This window comes from Vanessa tameamea, chromosome 24, assembly GCF_037043105.1.
Source record: "Vanessa tameamea isolate UH-Manoa-2023 chromosome 24, ilVanTame1 primary haplotype, whole genome shotgun sequence".
Lineage (NCBI taxonomy): Eukaryota > Metazoa > Arthropoda > Insecta > Lepidoptera > Nymphalidae > Vanessa > Vanessa tameamea.
Genome location: NC_087332.1, coordinates 6,778,675 through 6,805,022, shown reverse-complemented (window position 1 = coordinate 6,805,022; position 26,348 = coordinate 6,778,675). Strand labels below are relative to the sequence as shown.

The following is a 26,348-nucleotide window of genomic DNA, read 5'->3' as shown; positions in this document are numbered from 1 at the left end:
TGCTTTTTATTGCGCTTATTTGAGCAAACACTTTTGCTTAAACACGCTACTGATCTGAACAATCGCATCTGACGAGGTTAATAAAATGACTAATAACATTTGAATCATTTTGAATTAATATTGCTCAGACGTTTGTACAAAGTTTTTTTACGATCAACATAAATATACCTGAATTTGCAAATCAAATAATTTGATTTATTATATGATATAAAATGACCCATTTTTTATGCAACAAGAGTGAGCACATATGCTATAAAACAAAATGTACCATAAAACATAAAACATAAAACTCATAAAAGATACATAACAATAAAAATAGATTGACGTTTCAATATATAATTGGCATAATAAACCGTCGTAACCCATCTTCAAGTTGTGTGAACTTTAAGGGACACAACAACTTAGTTTCCAAGGTTGGTGGCGTATTAGTGATGTTTGGAATGGGTAATATTACTTATTGGTCATCTGCCCACCCGCCTGCACATATAAAAAAATATAGTTGCTAGCTTATAAGGAGAACCAATAAAAATAGTTTTTTAAGTAACTAACTAGCAGCTTGGAGGTTAGAATTTGACAGTACTACAATTTTGTACTTCGAAAACTTCCATACTTTTTACAACTTACACTTTGCAATATAATGTATCTTGTAAATGTTGCTAGTATTTAAGATTGGCACTTGACCAAATTTATAATTCCAAAAAAATATTCAGTCTGTGCCACATTCTTTAATTAAATTAAGTAATATTAAAACAGCGCATTTCGAACATTATTGAAATATGCGCAGAACCGAAATGTAACAATTAATTAAAGAGAGCATACCAATTAATAATTCGATTAATTTAAGCTGATAGTCGAATTAGTTCTTATTATCATCGGACTAGTGATATTGTATTAACTATTCGATTAACTTTGCTATTAATAAAACATGAGAATTATTTGTTTTAATGCCTCGTAACTGTTAAATTATTTATTACTACAAGTATTTAATACGGGATTTACCATGTTTTTTATTTTTATTTGGTGGAGCTCGATATTTCGACATTATCTACGAATGTCTTGTTCACGAGAATGAAGTTTGCGGGTAGATGTTGACGGCATTAGAAATATACATTGATCATCTAAAAGATAGATATCATATAGACTTTATTCAAGAAAGCTCATAAAAGCACTTTAGAATCGTTATGTTAAAGGGTTGATTTTTTTTTTATGTTAGAGGTGGCAAACGAGCAGGAGGCTCATCTGATGGAAAGTGACTACCACCGCCCATTGACATCTGCAACACCGGGGGGCTTGCAGGTGCGTTGCCGGCCTTTCAGGAATAAGTACGCTCTTTTCTTGAAGGTTCCCAAGTCGTATCGGTTCGGAAAAACCTCCGGCGAAAGCTGGTTCCACAGAGTGGTTGTGCGAGGCAAAAAATGTCTTAAAAATCGCGCTGTTGTGGATTTTCGGACATCTACGTTGGATACGATCAAATGGAAGGAGCTGGTACTGGGGAGCACCCGCCCAGAGGTGAGAGCAGTACTCCATGTGTGGCCGAATTTGCGCCTTGTAGAGTCTTAGACGATGGGCCGACGTGAAATACTGTCTTGCCTTGCTGAGCACACCGAGCTTTTTCGATGCCAATTTGGCTTTGCCTTCCAATTGACCGCGGAACTGAACGAGATTTGAAATATCGACGCCAAGTATTCCGATAGTAGCTGTGGCGGATAACAGAATGTTCTCAAATCGTGGAGATACGACAAATGGTGTTTTTTTAGCAGTTAACGCGCAAACTTGCGTCTTTTTGGGGTTGCAATGGACTAGGTTTAGCCGGCCCCAGTTCGAGACTTTGTTTAACGAAGACTCGATTTCAGACACAAGTTTGTTCCGGTTTTCTTCGACGTTTTCCCGAGAAATATGAGCACGGCCGGTGTATGAGGTGTCTACGGTTCTATCGTCTGCATAGCAGTGAATGTTACTGATTTGCAACTAGTCATTGATATGCAGAAGAAACAGAGTGGGTGATAGAACGCAGCCTTGTGGAACACCAGCATTGACGAATTTTAAGTCGGAGCATGCACCGTCGACCACGACTTTGATGCTCCGATCTGCCAAAAAACTGGTAATCCAATTGCATAATTTCCCGGGAAGTCCATAGGAAGGAAGCTTCGAAAGAAGCGCTTTGTGCCACACGCGATCGAAAAACAAAATAAAATAAATATTTTAATTAATTTTGATTTGAATAATTCTTTTTTCAAATTTTATTTATGTATTTATTTAAAAAAACGCAATGCAATATACAATATAATAAAAAATGCAAATGCAACGCAACGCAACAAATTTTTGCCTTATAAGAACTAATACTATGCCCCCGGAAGTATATTACATATATGACCATAACTATATTACATATATGTGTAACTCATATGTAATATAGTTATGGTCAGATGATCGCTGTGGTCAGTAACCAAATTTTGAAAACCTTTTGTAGTTGTTTTTCGAACTTATATTAAAAAAAAAAACGTTAAATATTCATTGATATGTATAAATGTTGATCATTAAGAAAAAAATGTTAATAATTTTCTTTTACATTTCAGACAAGTAAAAAATTTGTCAGGAGGTCAACAGCGTCGAGTTTCTCTCTCAGCGGCGCTACTTCACGATCCTGAACTCTTAATCCTGGATGAGCCAACAGTCGGAGTTGACCCAGTTTTGAGACAGAGGTAAAAGATTCTATGTTAAAATATACACGGCAATAATCTAAATATTAAGCGTGTGAAACTGGTAACCGCATCTACTGCTATAATAATATTATAAATACATTATAACATTACTTGGTGGTACGGCTTTGTGCAAGCGCTGGGTAACGTGGCCAAGATTGGTGGCGCATTGGCGATGTTAAGATTGGTTCCAATTTTTACAGCGCTAATGACTATGGGCAGTGGTGATCTTACCATCAGCTGACCCATTGACGCATTCGCTTACGTCTATACTATTTATACAAATATTATAAATGCGAAAGTAACTCTATCTGTCTGTCTGTTGCTCGTCCACGGCTTAACCACTGAGACAAATTTGATGAAACTTGGCTCAATGGTTATGAAGCAGTTTTGAATCCGTAGGAAGGACGTCTTTTATGCCTAACAACCCCTTAAACGTGAACGAAGACGGGTCCGACAGCTAGTATGCTATAAAAAATTAAACATGTTCCGAAAACCACTGCATCTTCGGCTATAAGTTTTAATAATAATTTACAAATATGAATTATGTACGGATGAAGTTTACGAAATCAAAATCTAAATGAAATTGAATAAATAGGTATATACTTCAAGTATATGAACCGTCATTTTACAAGACGTTAAACTTTTTTTATTTATATTTATTTATTTATATTTTATCAAGTAACATAAAGACTCATTTTGTTAGTAACAATAAAAACTTATTTCCTTGGTTAGTGTTTTAATTATTTTACTATGCCACTTGAAATGGCACAGCAATGGTTGACATATGCACAAATCCAGTCTATTAGAGATCATACCTAAGATGCTGTTGGTGCTACCCCGTAGTCTTTGTACTACCTTATAGTTACCAAGAGTTGGGAATGACGAATTTCCGACTGATAAATTTACATAATTTATGTGTCCGATTATTTAAATACATATAGATTATTATTTATCCTGCGTGAAAATAAACGAATGATTTTTTTTTAGTATGCAATTTAATTTATTAATGTTCAAAGCTTTTAGTATTTGTATTTTTCTAAGCTCAAGAATTTCCAGTCTGATTTGAAATAATATTTACTCTATATCTTAAGACATTTATTCAGAAAGGTTATAGAATATGACATAAAATCACGCTACATCCCACGGATCAGTAACGTTTAAGCGCGACGCAGGTGTTATATAATATTATACGGTCTTGTATATTTCCGTTAACATTCAATGTATGTAATCCTTCCGGTTTAACGAACATTTCTTAACTAGCTAACGCTTCGCTCGACACTCCTCTTTTAATCTTAAACATACATAGCAACGTACTTATGTAAAAAAAATAAAAATATCTTGTATATAAGATTTGGAGATTATTCCACCGCGTTGCTTAAATTCGTGTTGACGTGTGACGGAATCATTATTGAAATTAGACACACGATGTTTCTCTTCAATGCCACGCACGATACGAATTATAAAATAAAATTTAGTTCATGAAGTGGTTCTTGCCCGGGTTCTAACTCAGAATCAACGGTTAAGATGCGCGTGTTCTTTAGTTTAGTTTAGTGTTTACCACTGGGCCGTCTCGGTTAACGGTTGTGTATATTATGTATTATGTAGATATGTTGTGCAAATACATTATAGATGCGAAGACCTTGTCCTCTTGTATATTTTACATTACGCATATTATCTTAAACCGAATGTCTGTATTTTCACAAATAAGGTATTTTTAAAAACCTTGACCTCAGTCTGTCAAAGTCCATGACATCAGCAAACGCAGATTGACGTAATTATCATTGTTCCTTGATATCTATTATGGTGTTTGTTTTAAAGCATCTACGGAATTTATTGCGTACATTTTCGTTTTCTTTTAATTTAAATTTCGAATTATATATAAGTTCTATAGTAAAAGTTATATTATATTATATTTTTATAAGAAGAAATACGTCATATATTAATTGCTTTTTATTTCATGACAACGCGCCATTAAAATGAAACTATTCTTCTTTACAATGTTAGTAAAGCAATTATTTAAAAAAATAGTAAATGTTTCACCATACAACCTATAAATACGTTAAAACTTCCAGTCTTATTTAAAATTAAATATTAAATTAAATTAATTTATATCAAATTAATTGGGATAAGGGCAGGAGGATGATGATGTTAAGCGTATGATAACTTAAACTCTGATACCTCTTTCGTTCATGATTGATTTAAAATTTAAGAGAACAAGACACAGCATTGCAGTTAATGTAATTACCTTTTTAACAGTATTTATAGGTATAGACTCAGATTAGCTCAGACTGGACTAGGCTAGACTCAAATATTCTCATCACGGGTGAATTAAAACAATATAGCGTATGTCCTTCCTCGGGACACAAAAAAAACTTACTTTCGCATTTAAAATACTAGTATAGATTAATTAATAAGTTGTTAATTACTACACACCGTAAAGGGAATTTTCGCTTTTGTTGCTCTACTATAATGTTGCGCGCGCTCCAGCTAGCTTTTGTTTTATAATCTGTTGGAAAAGACAGAACTGTTTTTATAAAATTATTACATTGGAAATAATAATTAATGTTACAACAGTGTTTCACCCGTTAAAAACATTGTAGGAGAAGCCGTAAAGTTTCCATGAAAACCGTAAATTTGAAACAAAGTATTTAAGACGAAAATAGTGTATCTGATGAAATTCCACTGAATACCCTTAAGCCGAGGAATCAGATCGCAGCTGGGCTTATTCGGAAAGATAAAATGATTATGTAATTGGATTTTTATAAACGAGAAATTTCACTTGAAGCGTAAAATAATCGGCGAAGCTCATAATTGAATAGTTTACGTTCGAATATTTTACGGTACAGCGGTTAGCACCTGTGGGACTTTAATAAAAATTGTGAAGTTTGAAGGGTGAGTGAGCCAGTGTAACAACAGGCACAAGTCAAATTAAATCAAATCAAAATATACATTATTCAAGTAGGCTTTTACAAGCACTTTTGAATCGTCATTTAACAAACTATTTTAAGTAAAGCTACCACCGGTTCGGAATGTAGATTCTACCGAGAAGAACCGGCAAGAGACGCAGTAGTTACTCTTTATCATCAAGAATGTCACTGAAATTCTGCCACGTGTGGTACAACTCGTATTAGAGCAGCGTAATGGAATAGCTCCAAATCTCCTCAAGAGGAGCGAGTCTATGCCCTTAAGTAGGACTATTTCATGACTATTTATTAATGAATACATTTTGAGATATATTAAAATAAGCTTCTATTATGGAAGAATCACCAGTACGGAGGGTACTGGTCTAGATTGTATGTTGCGAAGCTGGTCCTATCAATACGCATATTGTAATTGGAACTAGATTACGTGTTCGTCTTAAAATTGAATACGAAGGTTCAACACGGTTCCGCGACTTTTCAATATTCGCGCGCAGTTGTCACCCCGTTATTAAATAAAGTTCGACTACTTAAAATGCGTAAATTTTTTCGTAATTTTAAAAAACAGAATTTTACTACAAGAGCGAAATTATACAAGAAAATTTGGCAGTGCTGTTAAATATAAATTAGTCATTGACAAAAAAAAAAATCAAGATATACTTTATACAAGGAGAATCTTACACGCACTTGAATTGAATTGTCGTTTAACAAGATTTATTTTAAAGTAAATCTACCACGCGAACTACCGGTTAGCTAATTTTTCTAATTCGTTTTTATTTATATGGGGGATAAAAATAAATTCCATTCCACGAGTCGAACTCCTAGGAAACAAAATACTCGCATCTTATTGGTCGAAACGCGCGTCTAGATAGAGATAAACCAGACGAATCCAGCATTTAAAACGAGACTAAGTAGTGTTTTGGCCAATGAAGGTCACGCGTGGCAACGAATGAGCGCAAAAGGGCAATTTCTTTTAGGAGCTTGTTTTCGAGGAATGGACTATCGATAAAATATGTTAATTACTGAAATTTTACATTCGTTTGTATATATGTATTGTGTTTATCAGTAGTTTGTTGCACTAGATTAAAATAAGAAATTAAGACCTATCAATTGCCAACGAACTTAGCCATTATCTGCCCGTTCTTCTCAGTTCTTCGAAAGCCATCCGATTGTTGGTTATTTGACTTTTCCTGAAAGTTGAACTCATGTCAGAAAATGCGACGATTTAATACAGTATTTTTGATTATTTACATATTATGTTTTCTTTTTTAATATTGCATCGTTAACGAACATCAATTATAAATAGATAGGCAAAATCGGTCTACATTTAAAAAAAAAGTAACTATAATATAATAGGAACAAATCTACATCATAAGTTGAAACTTTGTTTTCCTTTACATCATTACCACCACCCTTTACCGCCCTATTTCATCAAATAATTGTAATTAACGAATAATATTACAGTTATTTACGACAATATATAATTACAAACACAAACTTCGCACTTGAAAGGCGAGAGATGATTGGTCGGATCGGCACAAATGACCTGATCATATACACGTGTTATATTCGCAACGCCATCTTGGATTTTGTCAGCTGTAGTTTTATTAAATTTTTTTACAATGTTAAAATATAATTTAAAAATAAATAATAATGTATGACGTATTCCCGTGTAGCATATTGTTATTAAAAATAATGACGTCAGCATTGCTGACGTCATGCTCTTCATTATTATCGTAACTTTCCATAATAAAAGTAAGTAAAACCAAATACTTCAAATTAATCGCTTTATTTAGATAAAACTGACAATAGAGAGCTCTATTCTGTTCGCCTACACGTCACAGAAAAACTCCTTTGTGGCAACAACCACTCATATTTATGACTAAAAGAGAGTGGGGGCAATCTTACGATTTTTCACAATTACCCTACTGTTTACATGCACCGTACTTATTCATAATAATTATTATTTAACGTAATTAATTTTAACAATAAAAGAATAATTTGACAAATAACAATAAACATAGCAATCAGTTTATGATTTTAAAACATAATTGAAATTATTTATAACACATAAACATAAATAAATAATGGTGTTGCGCCGATATGTATATATGTTACTATAAAAGCTCGAACTAAGGTAAATCTTAAGATTTTCCAGTAAAACCTAAGATTTACCGACATGAGTTGGTAAATGTAAGTATTTATTATAAAAGGACGACTTTTTCGGACTTTTACCAATCCAACCTAACCTAAAATGTAAATCCTAAGATTTACCAAGTGAATGATGGTAAAAGTTCGAATCCCAAAGTTTTATGGACATATACCATTCATAATCGGTAAATCTAAGGTTTTACTGGAAAATCTTAAGATTTACCGTAGTTCGAGCTTTTATAGTAACATATATAATGATACTTACGTATTAACGCCACCGCAGCAAAAAATATCTACGAATGCAACAACATCGGTTAGGCTAGGTACCTATATTGGCACATTCGCAGAAATTTTGTTTGTTGCGGTGGCGTTAATACGTAAGTACCGAAATAATTACCGTCTAAAGTCTGTTGACTTCAAATTTTCATCTACCCACGTAAGTATCATAGTAATATACGTAATATTAATTTAATTTCAGCATTTGGGATCATTTGGTGGAAATAACTAAAGGCGGGAGAACAACGGTTATAATCACCACACATTACATCGATGAAACAAAACAAGCTAACATTGTAAGTATGTTCAAATGGGCTATTTAAATGTATCTACGTTCGTTGACCTTATTTATGTATTTTCATAGTATGATATAAATAAAGAGATATAATATTCGACAATTTCGAAGCGATTTCGAACGTTCAAATCACTAAATATAAAACTAAGTCGATTCCCGCTGACTGTCTGTCCCTATGTATGCTTATATCTTTAAAACTACGCAATGGATTTTGATACGTTTTTTTTAATAGATAGAGTGATTCAAGAGTTTAGTATGTTTAATACATGCATAATATAGTAAAGAAATATAATAGTTTTAGAGGTGTCTAATATGATGTCCTAAATAAGCACTTATATTGCAAACAATGGCTGAACCCTACGAGATAGATCAAAATAATTTACTACAGTATTGTACAACTCAAAAAGGTCTACAAAAATGTCCATGATGGTATATATCTATCTCTTAGGGATAACCCACAGTAACAACATTTTATCCTTTACTTTTTACGAGAGATAATGTCTTTACGAGGCGATTTTAAGCAGTAGAACGTTACTCCTTAGGCAATTAAGTACTTTAAGTACATTGTTCATTTATTATAGATCAATATTTGACGACCTCCGTGGTCGAGTAGTGTGTACACCGGTTTTCATGGGTACGCCACTCCGAGGTCCCAGGTTCGATTCCCGGCCGAGTCGATGTAGAAAAAGTTCATTAGTTTTCTATGTTGACTTGGGTCTGGGTGCTTGTGGTACCGTCGTTACTTCTGATTTTCATAACACAAGTGCTTTAGCTACTTACATTGGGATCAGAGTAATGTATGTGATGTTGTCCAATATTTATTTATTTATTTATATTTATTTAATATGGACCTGAACTGACTCAAAAAGCTGTGACGTTGTATATAAAAACATTCTGTAGTATATTTAGTATCAGCATTGCACCCGTGCGAATCCGGGGCGGGTCGCTAGATATTTGTAAGATTACGTCATTTGTTGAAGCTCTTTTTTGCCACATCGCGTTGTGGTCGAATGGCCTGATATTCACGATACTAATATCGCTATGTGGTCTTTCTGTGTCTGCCACAGCGTGTCATGGGCGTCTTTATAAGAGCTATATTATGAATTTTGCGGTAGAAAAATGTTACAGTGACTTGTTTTTCCGGTCAGCGTTTTTAATCTTTTGGCCCAAGATTAGAATTGAAAATACCTACTATACAAATCATACAAAATATAATAGCAATGATGCTAGAAGCGATTCTTCCGTTGAAACGTAATTCCAATTCTTTGGACAGTAATCAACTGGCTCTCTAGTGTCACAGGGTAAAATTTGTTTTAAAAAGAAATCAATAATACTGTGGTTCTAAGTTTCACTTTGCTTCTATAGATCGGCCTTATGCGTGGAGGCAGGTTCTTAGCCGAAGAGTCCCCAAGTGAGCTGATGTCAAGATACCAAGCGGAGAGCCTCGAAGACGTGTTCCTAAAATTATCCGTACTTCAGAACATGGGCAAGAGAAGACGATCCAGTATATTAGCTGATGTTGTAGAAAAAGTCGAAATACCATCAATACCCGTGAGTTTTATTTTGTTTTTTATTATACCTATAATTATGAGAAAATATTTAATTGAAATTACAAATAACAATCAACAGGGGAGGCAGTAAAACAAAACGATGCATTGTTTTTATCAATATAATTGTCTTACGATAGTTCCAAGGTTCAAATGTTTTGTTTGCCATCCGCACAAAGACATCATTAGGGTTTACGAGATAAACATTTGCGTCGTTAGCTCGCTTGAACATTGTCCTCTGCTGTTTAACGCCGTTTCTCTGACACTTGGTAAATTTGTCAAAGCGTTTTGCGTTCCACAAAAGGTACTAAAGTGCTAGTCCATCGGGTCATTTAGTATTATCACGGTTAAATCCAGAGGGATTCATTAATGCGAAAATGTCGTTGATGGCAAACAACGTATTCGTTGCATTGTCACGAGAAACTTGGCAAGCTTAACTCTTACCAAGTTCTTTGTCTTGGACAGTAAAGATTAAGAAATTGTAAAAAAATTAAGAAATCTGATTTTATAACGTTTATTATGTCCATTCTCAATTCGGACATTAAAATAATGACTGTCAAACTGACATAAAAGTTTTTCTTGTGACGTTCATAGCGGCACAAGTTTGAAACTACTTTTACCCGATTACACAGGGTTAATAACTGTTGTTGGACAATGTATACGGATTTATAACAAGATCCCAGAAAACGATCAAAAATATTCAATTGTAAGATTTTAAAGAATCGTTAAGGGACTTTTTGAGAATGAAACGATTGTCATTAGGCTATTTCAAATAAAAAGTAAAGTAATGAAATCCATAATTGTTAAATATGATAATAATAAAAAAACCCACGGAGTTTCTTATATCAATTCTCAGGTCCAAGGTGCTTATTTCCGAATTTGTGGTAGATTTTTGACGATCGATGGGCAAGTGTAACGCTTACCAACGGTTTTGACTTTGCTTTGATCAAGGCCGAACGACCAGTCGGAGGAGCACCGAACGATAACTTCTTATTAAAACTTATTTTATAATGAATTATTTTACAAATAAATATATTAATTCGGTGAATGTTTATATAGAAAAAATCGATCATCAAATATCCATAATAGAAATGTAAAATGTTATTCGGGCATATTCAAAACAATTTCTAATTGATACAAAATTATTAGCATATTTCTGAAATAATGCTCTTTAAATTTGAATAATACTCTTAAAGCGTACTTTAATATTGTAAATCTTTTCAAACACATGAATTTTGATCCTAAATTTAAATATTTATTGGATGACTTATTTAAAAAAAAAACTAATTTAATTTTTATCTTCTAAAATAAAACATATTAGGTATCATTTTTAAGAATAATAACTTAGCTTCTAAACTTTTCAAAAGCTCAGAACGAATTTATATCCAAGGTGGCTTTTATTAAATTTATTACTTAAAATAAAACAAAACAGATGGCTTAGGCAGCGCGTGTTGTACTCGACTTCTGGGCTACTTGATGGATTCTGACATGGCTGCCACGATAATTCGTAATTTATGTTCTAAGATTTCGTTATTTCGTTTAGCTTTTCTTAATATTAATAAATTTCGTTGCGCTCGGATAAAGCCGTGGATAAATCGAATGTGAAAACCGACGATTCAAAACATTTTGATTCAATCAAGTTGATGCTCGGTCATATTTTAAATCTTCAAAACTTCTGGGAATTTGACGTGAAAATTTGATTCAAAAGTGTTAAAAATGATAAAGAGTACTCCGTTAATAAGAATAAATCATATACAGGACCCAACAGCTATTGACATTGAAGATTCAGAAATTGGTGAAATTTCTGGAGAGTTTGGTGATAATGTATCGATGAGCAGCAAGGGTCGAGGGATCGTTACTGAAAAGGTTACGGCGGTAGAAGCTTTACCGCCAGAAGAGAAGCCGACGAGTAGATATTTGGAAAGGATAAAACCTATGAAGATGCATCACATGGAAGCTTTGATTTGGAAGAATTTCTGGAGTCTGTTCCGAAATTACGGGTAATCATTTATTAATTTCTATTGTGGATTTTTCACGTTAGAAAGATATCGGCACTTCTGAATGTCTTATTCTTTGTTATATTTTAGTATACCGTATGTTTTCTATTTTTTTTTGTGGTCATGATGGAATTATTAGTGTAAATGTAATGTAAATCATCTTCTAAAGTGAAATCAGATTTGTTGTTGATTTTTTTCGAATGTCCAATATTATTTTCTGGCGTTTCACGTTACTTTATCAAAACTTAATCAAATATAGGCCATTACTTATAACTTACCAGAATATATTGTAAGCAATAACAAACAACCCCTTCTCTATAGAATAGTATTCATCTTAACACAGAAACTGGTGTCATTTTGACGATATTAATGCAAACAATTGAACAATTACAGGTTACTCACCTTCATCATTGGTCTACCGTTATCCCAAATGATTCTGTTCTGCCTCGCCATTGGTCACTATCCTGTCGGACTTCCCATCGGTATTGTCAACAATGAAGTATCTCCTAACGACACTGATGTTCTCTGTGACTACAGCAAGTCCTGCCCGCAAGATCCTGATACTTGGGAATGGAACTTGACGAGGTTCAGCTGTCGATATCTGAACTTCTTGTCTCAGAGACAAAATAATCTGGTGAGTGGATGTTTTCTTTTACTCCAGTATTAATTTTTTTTTATTGTCATTTGAAATATCGTAACTTTTAATATGTTTAAAATCATTATGTGAGCGCATATATTGTTTTTTATATGACAATCTTTTTAATATTTTTTAGAAATTAAATTATTTATGTCAAAATGTTCAATATTTGTCGTGTATCAAAAATCGTATCAACTGAATTAACGTCATAGATAACACAGATTAAATATGAGAACTCTAATTCCACTGAACACCATTAACATTAACCACACACGGGAGTTACTTAAAAATGGCTTCAACAGAAAAATAACAGATACAAAATCCTAATCATTTTAATAGATTGCAAAAGTTTATATGTCTTAAATAAACAAAAGATAAACAATCTATCTTTTATTAGAAAGCGCTGCACACGGACACATCGTGGAATACAAAGCTCATTAACAATTCATAGAGATGCGGAGGAAACTGTAAACTAATTGTTAAATAACGCGATCCCCGGAGACTCGCTGAATGTAAGCGAGATGCCACGGAATTAAATTAACTATTCTTTATTAGTACAACATCCGACTCGTGAATTCACCCTCGTGGCTATAATTGCTTTGTGATTTAATATTATATTCGGAAATTATCCGTGAAATTGCTCCACTGATTAATTTAACAAGTTTTTATTCAACTATTATAATATTCCATATATTTTGTAAAGATATTTTAATTTCCTATTTTGTATACTGTGGGAGAATTTTCACTATGAGAGCCGAAATGACGCAGTGGTTAGAACGCGTGAATCTTAACTGATGATTAATGATGATGATTCAAACCTAGGCAAGCACTAAAATTCATGTGGTTAATTTTTTTTTATAATTCGGCATTCGTTATGAGGAAACCTGCACGTGTCTAATCATTCACCGACACGCGTTGTAGCAGCGTGGTCCTCAAAAGCTAGAGGAGGTCTTAGCCCAGCAGTGGGAAAATTACAGGCTGCTACTGTATTTTCAGTAGTCATAAAATTTTCAAACACGTCCCTATCGCAGCGAAATTACAACTCGCTATTAATTTCCTTCGACTTGTTCAGTCACTAATTCGCATTTAAAAAGTCTTTGTGAAGATTCATCAATGAATTAACAATTCGCTTCAACATAATTCGCTCTCGAAGTTTCTGTAACTTTATTCAACAAATCGATTTACTTATTCACGAAGCAGCAGAATAACTAATTTATACTAACTGCAGATCCCTGTTTCCCAATTGCTTTTGATATATAAACGAACGGTACGTTAACGATTGTATTTAAACATTGATTTACTGTACGCTTACATATTGTTATTTTAATCGTATAAGAATTTAAATATTGACCCTCGATACTATGTGCTTTGTACAGTCATGTCGTTAAGTGTAAGGTTTTGAATGCTTAAGAATAAACCAGATAACTCAGTAGTTACTGTTTCTCACTAATTTGTATAGTCATTCTTAATCCGCGTATCATCGATATAGTATTACATCCGGGGAAAATAAATTATAGATTTATTGAAAAATTAATTAAAGAAATTTTTTTTTAAATTAAAATATTTTATAATTTACTTAGCATAGTCCACAATTATCGCCCCATTTTACCCTTTCTAGGGGTGAATTAAAAAAAATGTAGCCTATTACCGTCCCTGGGACTCAAACTATCTGCATACCAAATTTCATCTAAATCGGTTCAGCGGTGAAGAGGTAACAGACAGACTTACATTTGGATTTATAATATTAGTATAGATTTTAACAATGTGCCTTTACAGGTACTCTTCCCAACGAAAGAAATAGCAATGACTGAATCAGCTAAGGGAAAGGCCCGAGCAGTTCTCGTGTTCCCGTCAAACTTCTCCGCAAGTTTACAGGAACGTATGAGGGATCCAAGGCACGCTGATCCTTCTACCATCGCCAAATCCGAAATCGAAGTCCACATGGATGACACCGGTAAGTTCTTACTTACTTTTAGATAAACTAATCCAGAAAAAAATAAAAAAGTATCTTTTAAATAAAATTGAGGCGTCAATATTGTTTGTTCTCAAAAATAATAAAAAATGTAAAGTTTTTGATAAACTCTATTTTAATAATAGGTTTGCCAAATGGATAACGAAAGACAGCTCGAGAAAAATTCTCTCTACGATTTCATCCATGACAGTTGAACTAACTCGAAACTTACACGACAAAATAACGGCACTAAGTCAGGTTTCCAATATTGCGATTCTTTATAAATTCCCTTCGTATTTAACTCGTGAAATGTTAACAACTAAACTCACGTCGATACGCCATTTTTGTACGTGTATCTGATAAATTTTATAATTATTAAAGTCGATGTCGTGTAAAACATTCTAACTTTTAAAGTTCGCCTTCGGCAGTAAGTTTCGAGTTCCTTACTACAGAATTTTTATCTTACAGAATAACTCTACTGATTATAATAGTGAAATACGAAGTGAGTTCCTATTAAATAGCATGACTGATATGTGTATGTGGCTGTTTATCTTGATATATCGAGCTGTATATTAATTATGGCGAAAACAGCGAACCCTATTCTTAGCGAATACGTTCAAATTATAATTAACATTGCTTGTTACTCGCTTAACATATATTTTGATAAGCGATTTGTATATATACTATAAAACAAACTCGCTTCCCGTCTCTACGCTGAGATATTTTACTATGCAATGGTTTTTAATGCGATTCTCATCAATAATCAGAGTGATTCAAAAGGTATACGCTCATAGTAGGGAAAAGTCGAAAATTTCAACTTTGAAGTCTGAACAAACAAGAGTTTTTCAATTATTTTTTGTTTTACAATCGAAAAGTTGTATACGCCCTTATCGTACCGGTGTGAAGCCGGGAGCTAAGTACGAAAGGGGGGGGGGTCTATAGCTATTTTGTATTGTTATAACGATAATGAAGTTACAATTGCTCTACATTACCATACTGATAACAAGTAACGAGGTTAAAATACCGGAGTAATTACCAATCGAAAAAACCTCTCTCCGTCTTCGTATTAAAAAATTACTTACTTAAACTTTCCTTTACAAGAGATAGCCGTCTTTGGACGTCCAAAAAGAATTTAATCAAAAACTATCCTACAAACAATTTCATTACTAAAGCATTGAAGGCTCTATGAACTTTATATAGCACGTACAAAGGACTACTTATTAAATAAATAAAAACAGATTTGCTTTTACGCGGAAGTTACCGAAAAAGTACTAGTTAATTTACATACAAATTGCATTTTGTTGAAAATTTCGCTGAAAATTAATTGGACGTTTACATGGGTATTTTTTTTTAATTCACACGAATAATTTGAATTTGATGCTTGAATTAAATATATATATGTGTTATAAATAAAATAAAAGATAATCCTTCTGTACTTAATTTTTTGTCATCTTATAAAATGAACTTTACAAGACCATACAATATGAGGCCTTAAATGTTATGGACATATTAAGAACCACAGAGGCTTAAGCTTTTAACAAAGACCAGTACCTGAGTAGTCTGACTAAATCATCTTACGATTTGAATATGTAAATATTATACTTTAAGGAATCAGAAGCGGTTTTACTTAAAAAAAAAAATATATTTCACAACAAATAAAAAAACAAAAGATAGAAATCAAATTCACATTTCAAATAATAAACCCAACCAGCACTAAATATTACAAGATTTCAAAACAAACAATAAGCAAATCGTAATAAATGACAAAAAAATAACAAATCGGAATTTCAAAGCTATAACACGTTCGTTCAGCACAACGACCCAAAACAAAAGTGAACCTGAGTAGACCACGCTGCCTGTTTTTATAGGGTATCGGCAGTTTTTTTTTTTTTTTTTGTAAATTAAAGCAGTTGTCATCTAATACGGCCTCTCCTGACATCCTGACGTCCCCGTCAGGCTCCCTATCCTCTGAAGGTGTGGGAACCAATCTCGGCGGAGATCTCGTTTGTTCAGTGTGGGAAGAGGATTGTCCAGACTCATCCAATTGTCGATTTGTATCTAAACTGTCGTCTTCGGTTGAGTCTGAAACACACAACTTTCTAATTTTACAAACACAGAAAACATAAGATAGTCTGTAATTAAAGAACATTTCGGCTTATGGACAATGCACTGTTCATAAGTCAAAAGTTCAACCCCAACAAGTAAGAAAACAGTAAAGCTAAGAATTGAAATATGCACTGAGCACTTACAAGGCAACGGCACAGTTTAAACTACCCAAGCCTCTCAGTGACTCTTCGGTATGGATCCCTACCGAAAAGCTTTCACATTGGGGGAAAAAGAGGTTGTACTCCCCCAATGACTCTCCGTGTAACGGAAAGATTTCACACCAGGGGAAAAGAGTATAAGATACTCCCCTGATGACTTTTCGCGAAAAGCTTTCACAAGGTACCTCTAAGGTACATAAGACAAGGTATCTCAAAAAAAAAAAACAGATACATAAAAGTAAGTGCACACATTCAAAAAAAATGCAGCGCATGTCTCAGGGGTCCATTCGCCCCTCCAAGGGACCATACATTGCGCCGCCGCAAATGTCGCTCCCCCACACGATCCAGCAAGCAATTCAAGTTCATATCGGTCACCACACAACACGTCGACAACCTTATAAGGACCCCGCATACCAGGGTCCAACTTGCCCTGGGACCGAGCACATTCAATGACGAAAACGAGATCCTCCTTCCGAAACACACGCGGAGGCCCCCGATCCTCACCAATGACAGCATCCCGCTGTGACCGACCCCTCTGCAGCCGTTCGGCCGTCCTCTGCCCAAGCACCTCCCGCCCCGACTCCCGGCTAGAGGATTCCGGATTCATAGCGATCCCTCGCACCAGTGTCCAAATTGCAGGAGTCGCACTTCCATGGCCAATCAGGAGAGAAAGAGCAGACGTCCGGGCAGTCCTCCGCCTTGTCAAATTCAAAATAAGCTGCAACTGCCACAGTTCTTCGGCCCACTCAGCCCCCCCGCAATCGGCTGCAATACGGAGCATGTCAAGAACGGCACGAATGCAACGCTCCACCTGCCCGTCAGCGCGGTGCACCCCCGGAGCCACACGATGAAGTCCCACACCCAGAAGCCGCATCCAAGACCTGAAATTCGCGGACTCGAACACACGTCCCCTGTCAGATACCACCAAGCTCGGTGCACCAAACAAAGACATGACACTTCCGAACACACGCCTCAACCCATCCACATCCCGCCGCACAATAGGTGTCAACAGACAACACCTAGTAAATGCATCGACATCGCGAATGTCTGGGTCGAAATTGGAAACATAGTAATTGTGGGTACTTACGGATTTAAGAGACTGGATAGCGTCCACTATTTGTTCAGTCCCATTTCCGAAACACGGCGTCATCGAAGTTGGCTGATTAGGCACAGGTGGGTCACATGCACGTGATTCCAGAGCGTCAAGGCGGGACATAATAGTATGCCAGGTTCCTTTACTACTGTACTCACGGTTTCGGCGACGTTCATAATTGTAGCTACGATCACGATAATCACGACGATCATAAGCGTAGTTGCGGCTGTGATCGCGGGTATGACTACGCTTACGACTACGACTACGACTACGACTACGATACCGTCTCTCAGTTCGGGGTGGTGTATATCCACGTGATGAACTACGTGAACTCCTTCTGGTCGACCTCCTGCGGTGTGAACGCTGAGCACTGGGACTATGATAGCGTCGTTCAAGGGATGGGGTTCGCAACGATCGACCCATATTTAAATTTTATCGAAACTATTTACATGTACGACACTAACACAGTTCCAGACGAATAAGAGGGTACTTTGCCTTTAGTTTTTGTGCTTCACGAACGTATAAAAATAACAATTTTCAGTATAGGAAAGTAATTTGAAAAATAACAAGTATGGGCGCAGCATCAAATCCCACTTCTGATTTAAGGAATCAGAAGCGGTTTTACTTAAAAAAAAAAATATATTTCACAACAAATAAAAAAACAAAAGATAGAAATCAAAATCACATTTCAAATAATAAACCCAACCAGCACTAAATATTACAAGATTTCAAAACAAACAATAAGCAAATCGTAATAAATGACAAAAAAATAACAAATCGGAATTTCAAAGCTATAACACGTTCGTTCAGCACAACGACCCAAAACAAAAGTGAACCTGAGTAGATCACGCTGCCTGTTTTTATAGGGTATCGGCAGTTTTTTTTTTTTTTTTTGTAAATTAAAGCAGTTGTCATCTAATAATACAATTAAATTATCTTTATTAATGAATCATTGATTATCTTTTTCTATTAAAATGCCTGTTCCGAAACAATAGCTAAAATTTGCAAAAATCGATTTGCAATTATAAAATTAATAAAAAAAAGTATAACAAATTCCTGTATCCCACTGACCGATACGACTGTTGAACATCATCAGATATTTTATGCCTTAAAAACAAACTTTAATTTATTTAATAATAATTTAACTGATAATGTTGCTAGCGCAAAAAAAAACAAAATTTATTCTTTATGTATAGATTATGCTACCCGTACAGTGACAGTAGCTAGTTATTATTACCTTCAACATATCAATGCAAACCAAACCACTAACGTGAGGCTATTCGGCTGCCTGATATATGGCCACAGATCCTGAGGTTCTGGATTCAAACGCCGGGTCAGGTCGATAAAAAGTTATTGGGTTTTTCTGTCAAAAAAAAGTTGTAAGTGTGTTCCGGTTATGACGGACTGCTCCGAAGGATTATGAAAGTGATGGAATTAAGAGGGCACCTGTGTTTGCACACACACTTAAACATATATCCTTCGTAGTTGGATTGTCTCCCATGAGTTTAACCTCCGTGACCGAAATCGCCCAGTCGAGATGGCCCAGTGGTTAGAACGCGTGCATCTTAACCGATGATTTCGGGTTCAAACCCAGGCAGGCACCACTGAATTTTCATGTGCTTAATTTGTGTTTATAATTCATCTCGTGCTCGGCGGTGAAGGAAAACATCGTGAGGAAACCTGCATGTGTGTAATTTCAACGAAATTCTGCCACATGTGTATTCCACCAACCCGCATTGAAGCAGCGTGGTGGAATATGCTCCATACCTTCTCCTCAACAGGAGAGGAGGCCTTAGCCCAGCAGTGGGAAATTTACAGGCTGATTATGTTTATGTTATGACCGAAATCGGCCTCACACCATCATCATAATCCAAAGGTATAATAATATTTAATGATACCCTCCTCCTGAATATATAAAAGTAACACCAGCCCAACACTTATTACGGTACACCTCAAGGTGTCTCATAAAAGGCTCAGTCAAATCCTTAATGCCATGAAATTGCCTTCCAGTAATCTCGTTTAAATCTCCCTTTGAGGCTTTTTCAACGAATTTTATATTGTCACTTCCGTTTAGGAAAAGCGGGATATCTTATTACGCCAGTATTTTATAATTTTATAACGTTATAAACTTAATACAACCAATTATATTGTAAAAAAAATCTAGATAGATTAACTGATGGTTAGCGGTACGATTACTGATGAGTGGGTAAGGATATGCCAATGACAAAATCTTTAATCGACAAGAAAAAGTTTCTTAAAATCTTCGCACACACCTGCACACATTTCAAAAATTAGCCTTCACCGGCACCTGTGAAACTGAATTGATGATTAACATAACATAAACATAATCAGCCTGTAAATTTCCCACTGCTGGGCTAAGGCCTCCTCTCCCGTTGAGAAGAAGGTATGGAGCATATTCCACCACGCTGCTCCAATGCGGGTTGGTGGAATACACATGTGGCAGAATTTCGTTGAAATTACACACATGCAGGTTTCCTCACGATGTTTTCCTTCACCGCCGAGCACGAGATGAATTATAAACACAAATTAAGCACATGAAAACTCAGTGGTGCCTGCCTGGGTTTGAACCCGAAATCATCGGTTAAGATGCACGCGTTCTAACCACTGGGCCATCTCGGCGCCATTAAATTGATGATTATTGAAACAATTTAAAATCATTCGTTAACGTAAAATAGTATAAAATATAACAGTAGAGAGTGATGGCGTCATGCCGTTCACCGTCACACCATGCGAGTCTCAGTCCGAAGGCGCGCCGGTATGTGATTCTCATTATTAAAGTATAATGAAATCCAACAGACAAACAAGTGGAGTGGATGTTGAACCGCGACATCCAGCTGGCGTTTATGGAGACCGCTGAGGATCTGACAACAAGTTGTGGTCTACCGAAGAGGATGATGTCCATACCTGTTCGTGTAAGTATGAACCGAATTCTCTAATGTTTTATGAACGAATATAAAGCGAACTCGGTAATCTTGTCTTAAAAAGTGATAAAATTTGAAGTCGTATTTATTTATGTTCCACGGTATTGAGAGTAATACTGATTAATTTGTTATATTTATACAGTCTAGAGGTAATATTAGTTATTTTTAGCTAAACCCTCTCTGTTTATATTTATTACGATAAGCTTCTGGCGCTCACTTCATTTTCTTATCGAGAAAGACCACTTCTGTCAGGTCTCGCGGGTTTTTCTATTTATTCTAGACTATAATCTATCTCTTAGATAAATTTCGTTTAGATTGGTTCAGCCAGTCTGGCGTGATTGACTAACAAACGTACATTCATTTGCGTTTCAGTGTAAAATAAGTAAGACAAATACTATTGTTGATTTTTTTTTACTCAGTCAAGAAAGTGTCTGAGCATATTATTTGAATTTTAATAGAAGACACATCCATTATATTTATGGTGATAACTTTTATGAACCCGACTTGAGACTTGAACCTAGGACCCTATTAACAACTGCTATATCGACAAAGCCATAGAACAAAGACCGTTGGATTACAAACAATCAATTGTATTATGACGTCATCACATTAGTCAGTCAGTAGATATGACCAGATACCCAAATTTTAAAGACGCTCTACTCTCATTGTATATAATAAAATTGGGGTGTCTGTTTGTAATATTAAAATAACCGCTCTTTACTAAATGCATATGTATAAACGGTACATATACCAAAATAACATTTTTTACAATTGTTGTCTGATGTTTGTTTGTTCCGGCTGATCTCTGGAACGGCTGCACCGATTATGACAAGACTTTCACTGGCAGAAAGCTGATGTAATAAGTAGTAACAATAACTTTATTGTTAAATTCAGACGTGCACGGAGTCGCGGGCACAGCTAGTTATATCAATTTAAATAATATTTCGAAATAAAATTTTTACGTAATCTTTTTTTTGTTACAGTTCCACAAACCAATTTTCGGCCTCGAGATCCCTAATTTTACAGACTTCGCTGGTCCCGGCGTTATCCTAACGTAAGTCAATATTAATTTTCAATTTATTTTTAATTAATTTTCTGCTCTGTAAGGGGATATGTATCAAGGTTTATTTCAAATAGCTTCAACAGATGGGCGATTCTATTAATTTATAACGGTTAGAATACATTCCCAAATATATTCCGATTCAACTTCGATTGCTCACAAAAATAAACCTCATCTTCGTAACTAACGGTCACTACACGATCCCGATTGTATTTCGATTCAACTTCGACCGAACCGCAACTGCATTGTTGTGTTAGTATAAAAGGACAAGACTATGCTACAAGGATTACGTTTCGCTTCGATTTCGAAAGGCTACGTTTTGTTAGTAGAATTAGCGCAATGTTTAACGGACGGTTCAGCGGTGCAACTCGTGGGTTTAATGTTGTTTATCGTTTGAATTTTAATATGATCAGACAACGTTGCACATCAAATGGACCGCCTTCGGAGAATAAATGCTGAATATCTGCGTGATAGATATTTTTTTAAATTACGAAATCATTTGAATACATTATTTTTTTAATCATTTTTCATGCATTGTCTTTTGAAAACGAAAGCGGCACAAGTTGTGGGAAAACTTTCCGTGGTATTTCTGCCACGTGTAACTCTCAGAAAGTACCCTAACATTGTACTAACTTCATTTCTGTATATAATGCATGAGAAGTTTCATATTACAAAAGAATTTTAGATTTTAATGCAGATCATATAATACAAGGCAACGGGAAAATTGAGAAGATGACTGATTATTTTTCATTATTACTTAACCAGTTTAGGCTATCTGATGGTAACCATCGCCTGTAGACGTTAGCATCTTAAGAAATATTATCTGACTTTCACGTTGACAATGCACCACTAACTTTGGGAACTAGTACAGTACTAAACTATCTTACTCATCCTTCAAACCGGAACACAACATACTAAATATTACAGTTTGGCGGCACCACATACCGTAAGCAGATGGGCTTGCTAAAAGACATATCTCCAAGTATGAATGCTGTTATAAAAAAGACCAACCGACAATGAACTATGGTTACATATAAAGATTAACAGAATAATAAAGCAATTTGAACAAACAAACACAATATATAATTATATATGTTGTGTTTTTTATGATATACTTTAAAATATCTTCGTATCTTTTTCACTAATGAAAAATCTATAGACTTATTGTAGTTGTATAAATTATATTATTCAACTGAAAACTTTGAACTGAATATTTACGAAACTATTGCTCCGATAAATTCGAAATTACAATTTCTATGAATATTTATCGAAAGTTTGTCGAATAAAGTTCTCATCAGATAAATAAAATAATGTTCATCGATGCTTCTAGAATGTTATCGGGTTCTAGAGAAATTTGTTTGAAACTGATACCTTGATTTAAAGTAGAATTTATAATTTATTCAAAATTGTTATATATTATAAAATAAAGTCCTCGCGTCTCTGTACGCGGTATTAACTTAAAAATACCGAATGATTTTTTTATACGGTTTTTACCAAAGGACGTAATGATTCATGAGAAAGGTTGTGGTGTAAAATTCATTAATATTTTGTGTAAACAGGCTGAAATATGATAACGATTGTGGAAAATGTCGGAAAAACGTTGCCGAATGGAGTTATGTATTATTGAACTTTTTATGTATCACCTATTCTAATGGAAGTAGGAAAAAATTTAAACAAATCTTAGATATGTGTTTATCATGTGATTCTTATACTATTGTATTGTCAGCTGTATTGTGCACTACTAAGAGTTTATGATCAATATATCTTTATTTATAATACAAAACTACACTTAACTACTTATTTCCACTTTAATTGTTCTTCTGATAACAGTTTCGTCGACGTTCAAAACGCCATTTTTTCGCAAATCCATAGTGAATATCATGGATTAATCAACCTCTCATCCATCGCGTCGAATATTGTTCATTTGTATTTTTTTCCTGTTATGGTTGGAATAAAGTATAGAACCTTATTCTATTCGAGCGAAACCGGATTACTAGTAGCGTAGAGAGAACCCGTGTTTGCATATACTTTTTTCATGATACTTTAATATCTCTTGATTGTCCTTCTCTCCGGTTTTGCAGAGATTTGAGCTTATTTCACTACGCTAAAGCCAAGATGGCCCAGTGGTTAGAACGCGTGCATCTTAACCGATGATTTCGGGTTCAAACCCAGGCAGGCACCACTGAATTTACATGTGCTTAATTTGTTTATAATTCATCTCGTGCTCGGCGGTGAAGGAAAACATCGTGAGGAAACCTGCATGTGTCTAATTTCAACGAAATTCTGCCACATGTGTATTCCACCAACCCGCATTGGAGCAGCGTGGTGGAATATGCTCCATACCTTCTCCTCAACGGGAGAGGAGGCCTTAGCCCAGCAGTGGGAAATTTACAGGCTGATTATGTTATGTTATGTTATGTTTATGTAAACCAATACGGGTTTTGTAATCACACGTATGAAAGATTCTCAACCGAGGTGCATTCGTTACGCCGTTTTCCTTTGCCGAGCGCGATTAATTATAAAAACAAATTAATCTGGCGTAACTAGTAGATTATATATGATTAAATTCATTTATATTTTTTCTATTTGGTGGTAGACCTTTATGCTAACACGTCTGGGTACCACGAACTCATCACATTTTGTGCACCGAACACCAATATTAAGTATAGTTGTGTTCCGGTCTGATATAAAATATTAATACCAAAGGTTTGTGGAGCATTGGTGTTGTAAGGAGTGGTTGATATTTCTTAAGGTGCCAATGACTATAGGCAGTCATCACCACTTATAGTCCAGCCATTACATATATATAGAAATGCAAATGAGCGGCTAAATCTGTCACGAGATTTATTCCCCAAATTATTACGTGTATACACGTGGAAAATGCAAAGGACCGTAATTGTAGATCGTAAAAAAAAGCTAAATAAAAAGTATTCTACAAAAATTTACGCATCTCAACGGAGAACCGACTATTTTTCGATTCTATTTTTTCTATTTTTCCGATTTTTATGAAAAATCGGAATTTAACTCTTTTTCGAGATTTTTTGATCGACAAATTAATGTTAAGCTTTTCTAGCCCACGCCCACAAGAGATCTAAAATTGGACTTTCTCGGTTCATTTGCATTTCTCACTCGTTTTTCACGCCGTAAGGACTGGACTAGTACCAAAGGTGGCCCAGTTGCATCGGGTATTAATATAATAAAAATATATATAATTGTACAATTAATAAATCTAATTAGGTTAAGCATATAATATGAAAACAGTTCTCTTGTCTAATAAAGGATTCCTACATTGTAATTTATTATCTAAACAGTCTTCTAATCTCATGTGATGACGACCTCCGTGGTCGAGTACTGTGTACACCGGTTTTTATGGGTACGCCACTCCGAGGTCCCGGGTTCGATTCCCGGCCGCGTCGATGTAGAAAAAGTTCATTAGTTTTCTATGTTGTCTTGGGTCTGGGTGTATGTGGTACCGTGTTTACTTCAGATTTCCCATAACACAAGTGCTTTAGCTACTTTTATTGGGATCAGAGTAATGTATGTGATGTTGTCCAATATTTATATTTATTTATTTATTTAAAAATAAAAATGGATGTTGATAAATCCTATTTCAATCGAAGAAGAAGGAAATAAGTCTTAAATATAGTCTTACATATACATACATATTCCAATGCGATTTGCTAATAACTCAGCTATATTTTGCACTATATATAGTTAATTTTTAATACATATTTATAAATATTATAATAATTTTCCATTGGACTACCTATATCCGTTTTAATTTTACTTCTAAAGTTCCAGCATCAAATTAAACGTCATTCAAAACGCCACGTTTTAAAAAATCCATAATGGGCTATCATAGATTAATCAAGAACTCCAAGACCAATGGTGTCGCGTCAAATCGATTTCAAAGTTATTTGCCCTTAGATTAGCCCTTAATAGAAGTTAACCTCTATATTTTTCTTTAATTATATTTTACTTTTAATTGACTCAAATTTAGTTACTACAGACACATTTTAATACGAAATAATTTTTATTTGTCTTTGCATTTAGTTCTAAACAACTTGTCAGTATACGATTTGCCTTGGGACACCCAGGGGAAAGTCGGCTTCGATCCTAATTTATTTAAGGCCATTGACATTTATCATATACACTCTTAGAATAACTTTAGTTTACATAAGGGAAAACTTGGACTCTATCAATCATTTTAATTAGTTTAGTTAATTGGATATATATATAATTTATTCCGTCCATAAATTTACATAAAATACTTTTAAGGTTGAGACTACTCTTTTAAGTGTGAAAACCCTGAAGGATTCGCTTCTTCATATCGAAACAATATAAAAATACGGTACCAATACTTTAAAACTGTAAGTGTTAGTTATTAATTATAATCATGGTATATGACTTAAAAATTATAAAAATAACTAACTATATCAATTAACCTCCAACTGCTTCTCCCGCACACATATAATTATCTTTAAATAATATCTTTCTGGATTTAAATACATACCC

At 34.7% G+C, this 26,348-nt stretch overlaps 1 protein-coding gene across 1 annotated transcript in view; it reads left to right on the top strand.

Annotated features, from left to right (window-relative positions):
* Osy (oskyddad) overlaps positions 1–26,348 on the top strand; it is a 77,969-nt gene that overhangs the window by 41,839 nt on the left and 9,782 nt on the right. The window contains exons 5-12 of the mRNA XM_064218767.1: positions 2,577–2,702; positions 8,250–8,343; positions 9,708–9,893; positions 11,648–11,889; positions 12,280–12,520; positions 14,300–14,477; positions 20,649–20,764; positions 21,757–21,827. Coding sequence (XP_064074837.1) covers positions 2,577–2,702; positions 8,250–8,343; positions 9,708–9,893; positions 11,648–11,889; positions 12,280–12,520; positions 14,300–14,477; positions 20,649–20,764; positions 21,757–21,827 — 1,254 coding nt within the window. The remainder of the gene's footprint in view (positions 1–2,576; positions 2,703–8,249; positions 8,344–9,707; positions 9,894–11,647; positions 11,890–12,279; positions 12,521–14,299; positions 14,478–20,648; positions 20,765–21,756; positions 21,828–26,348) is intronic.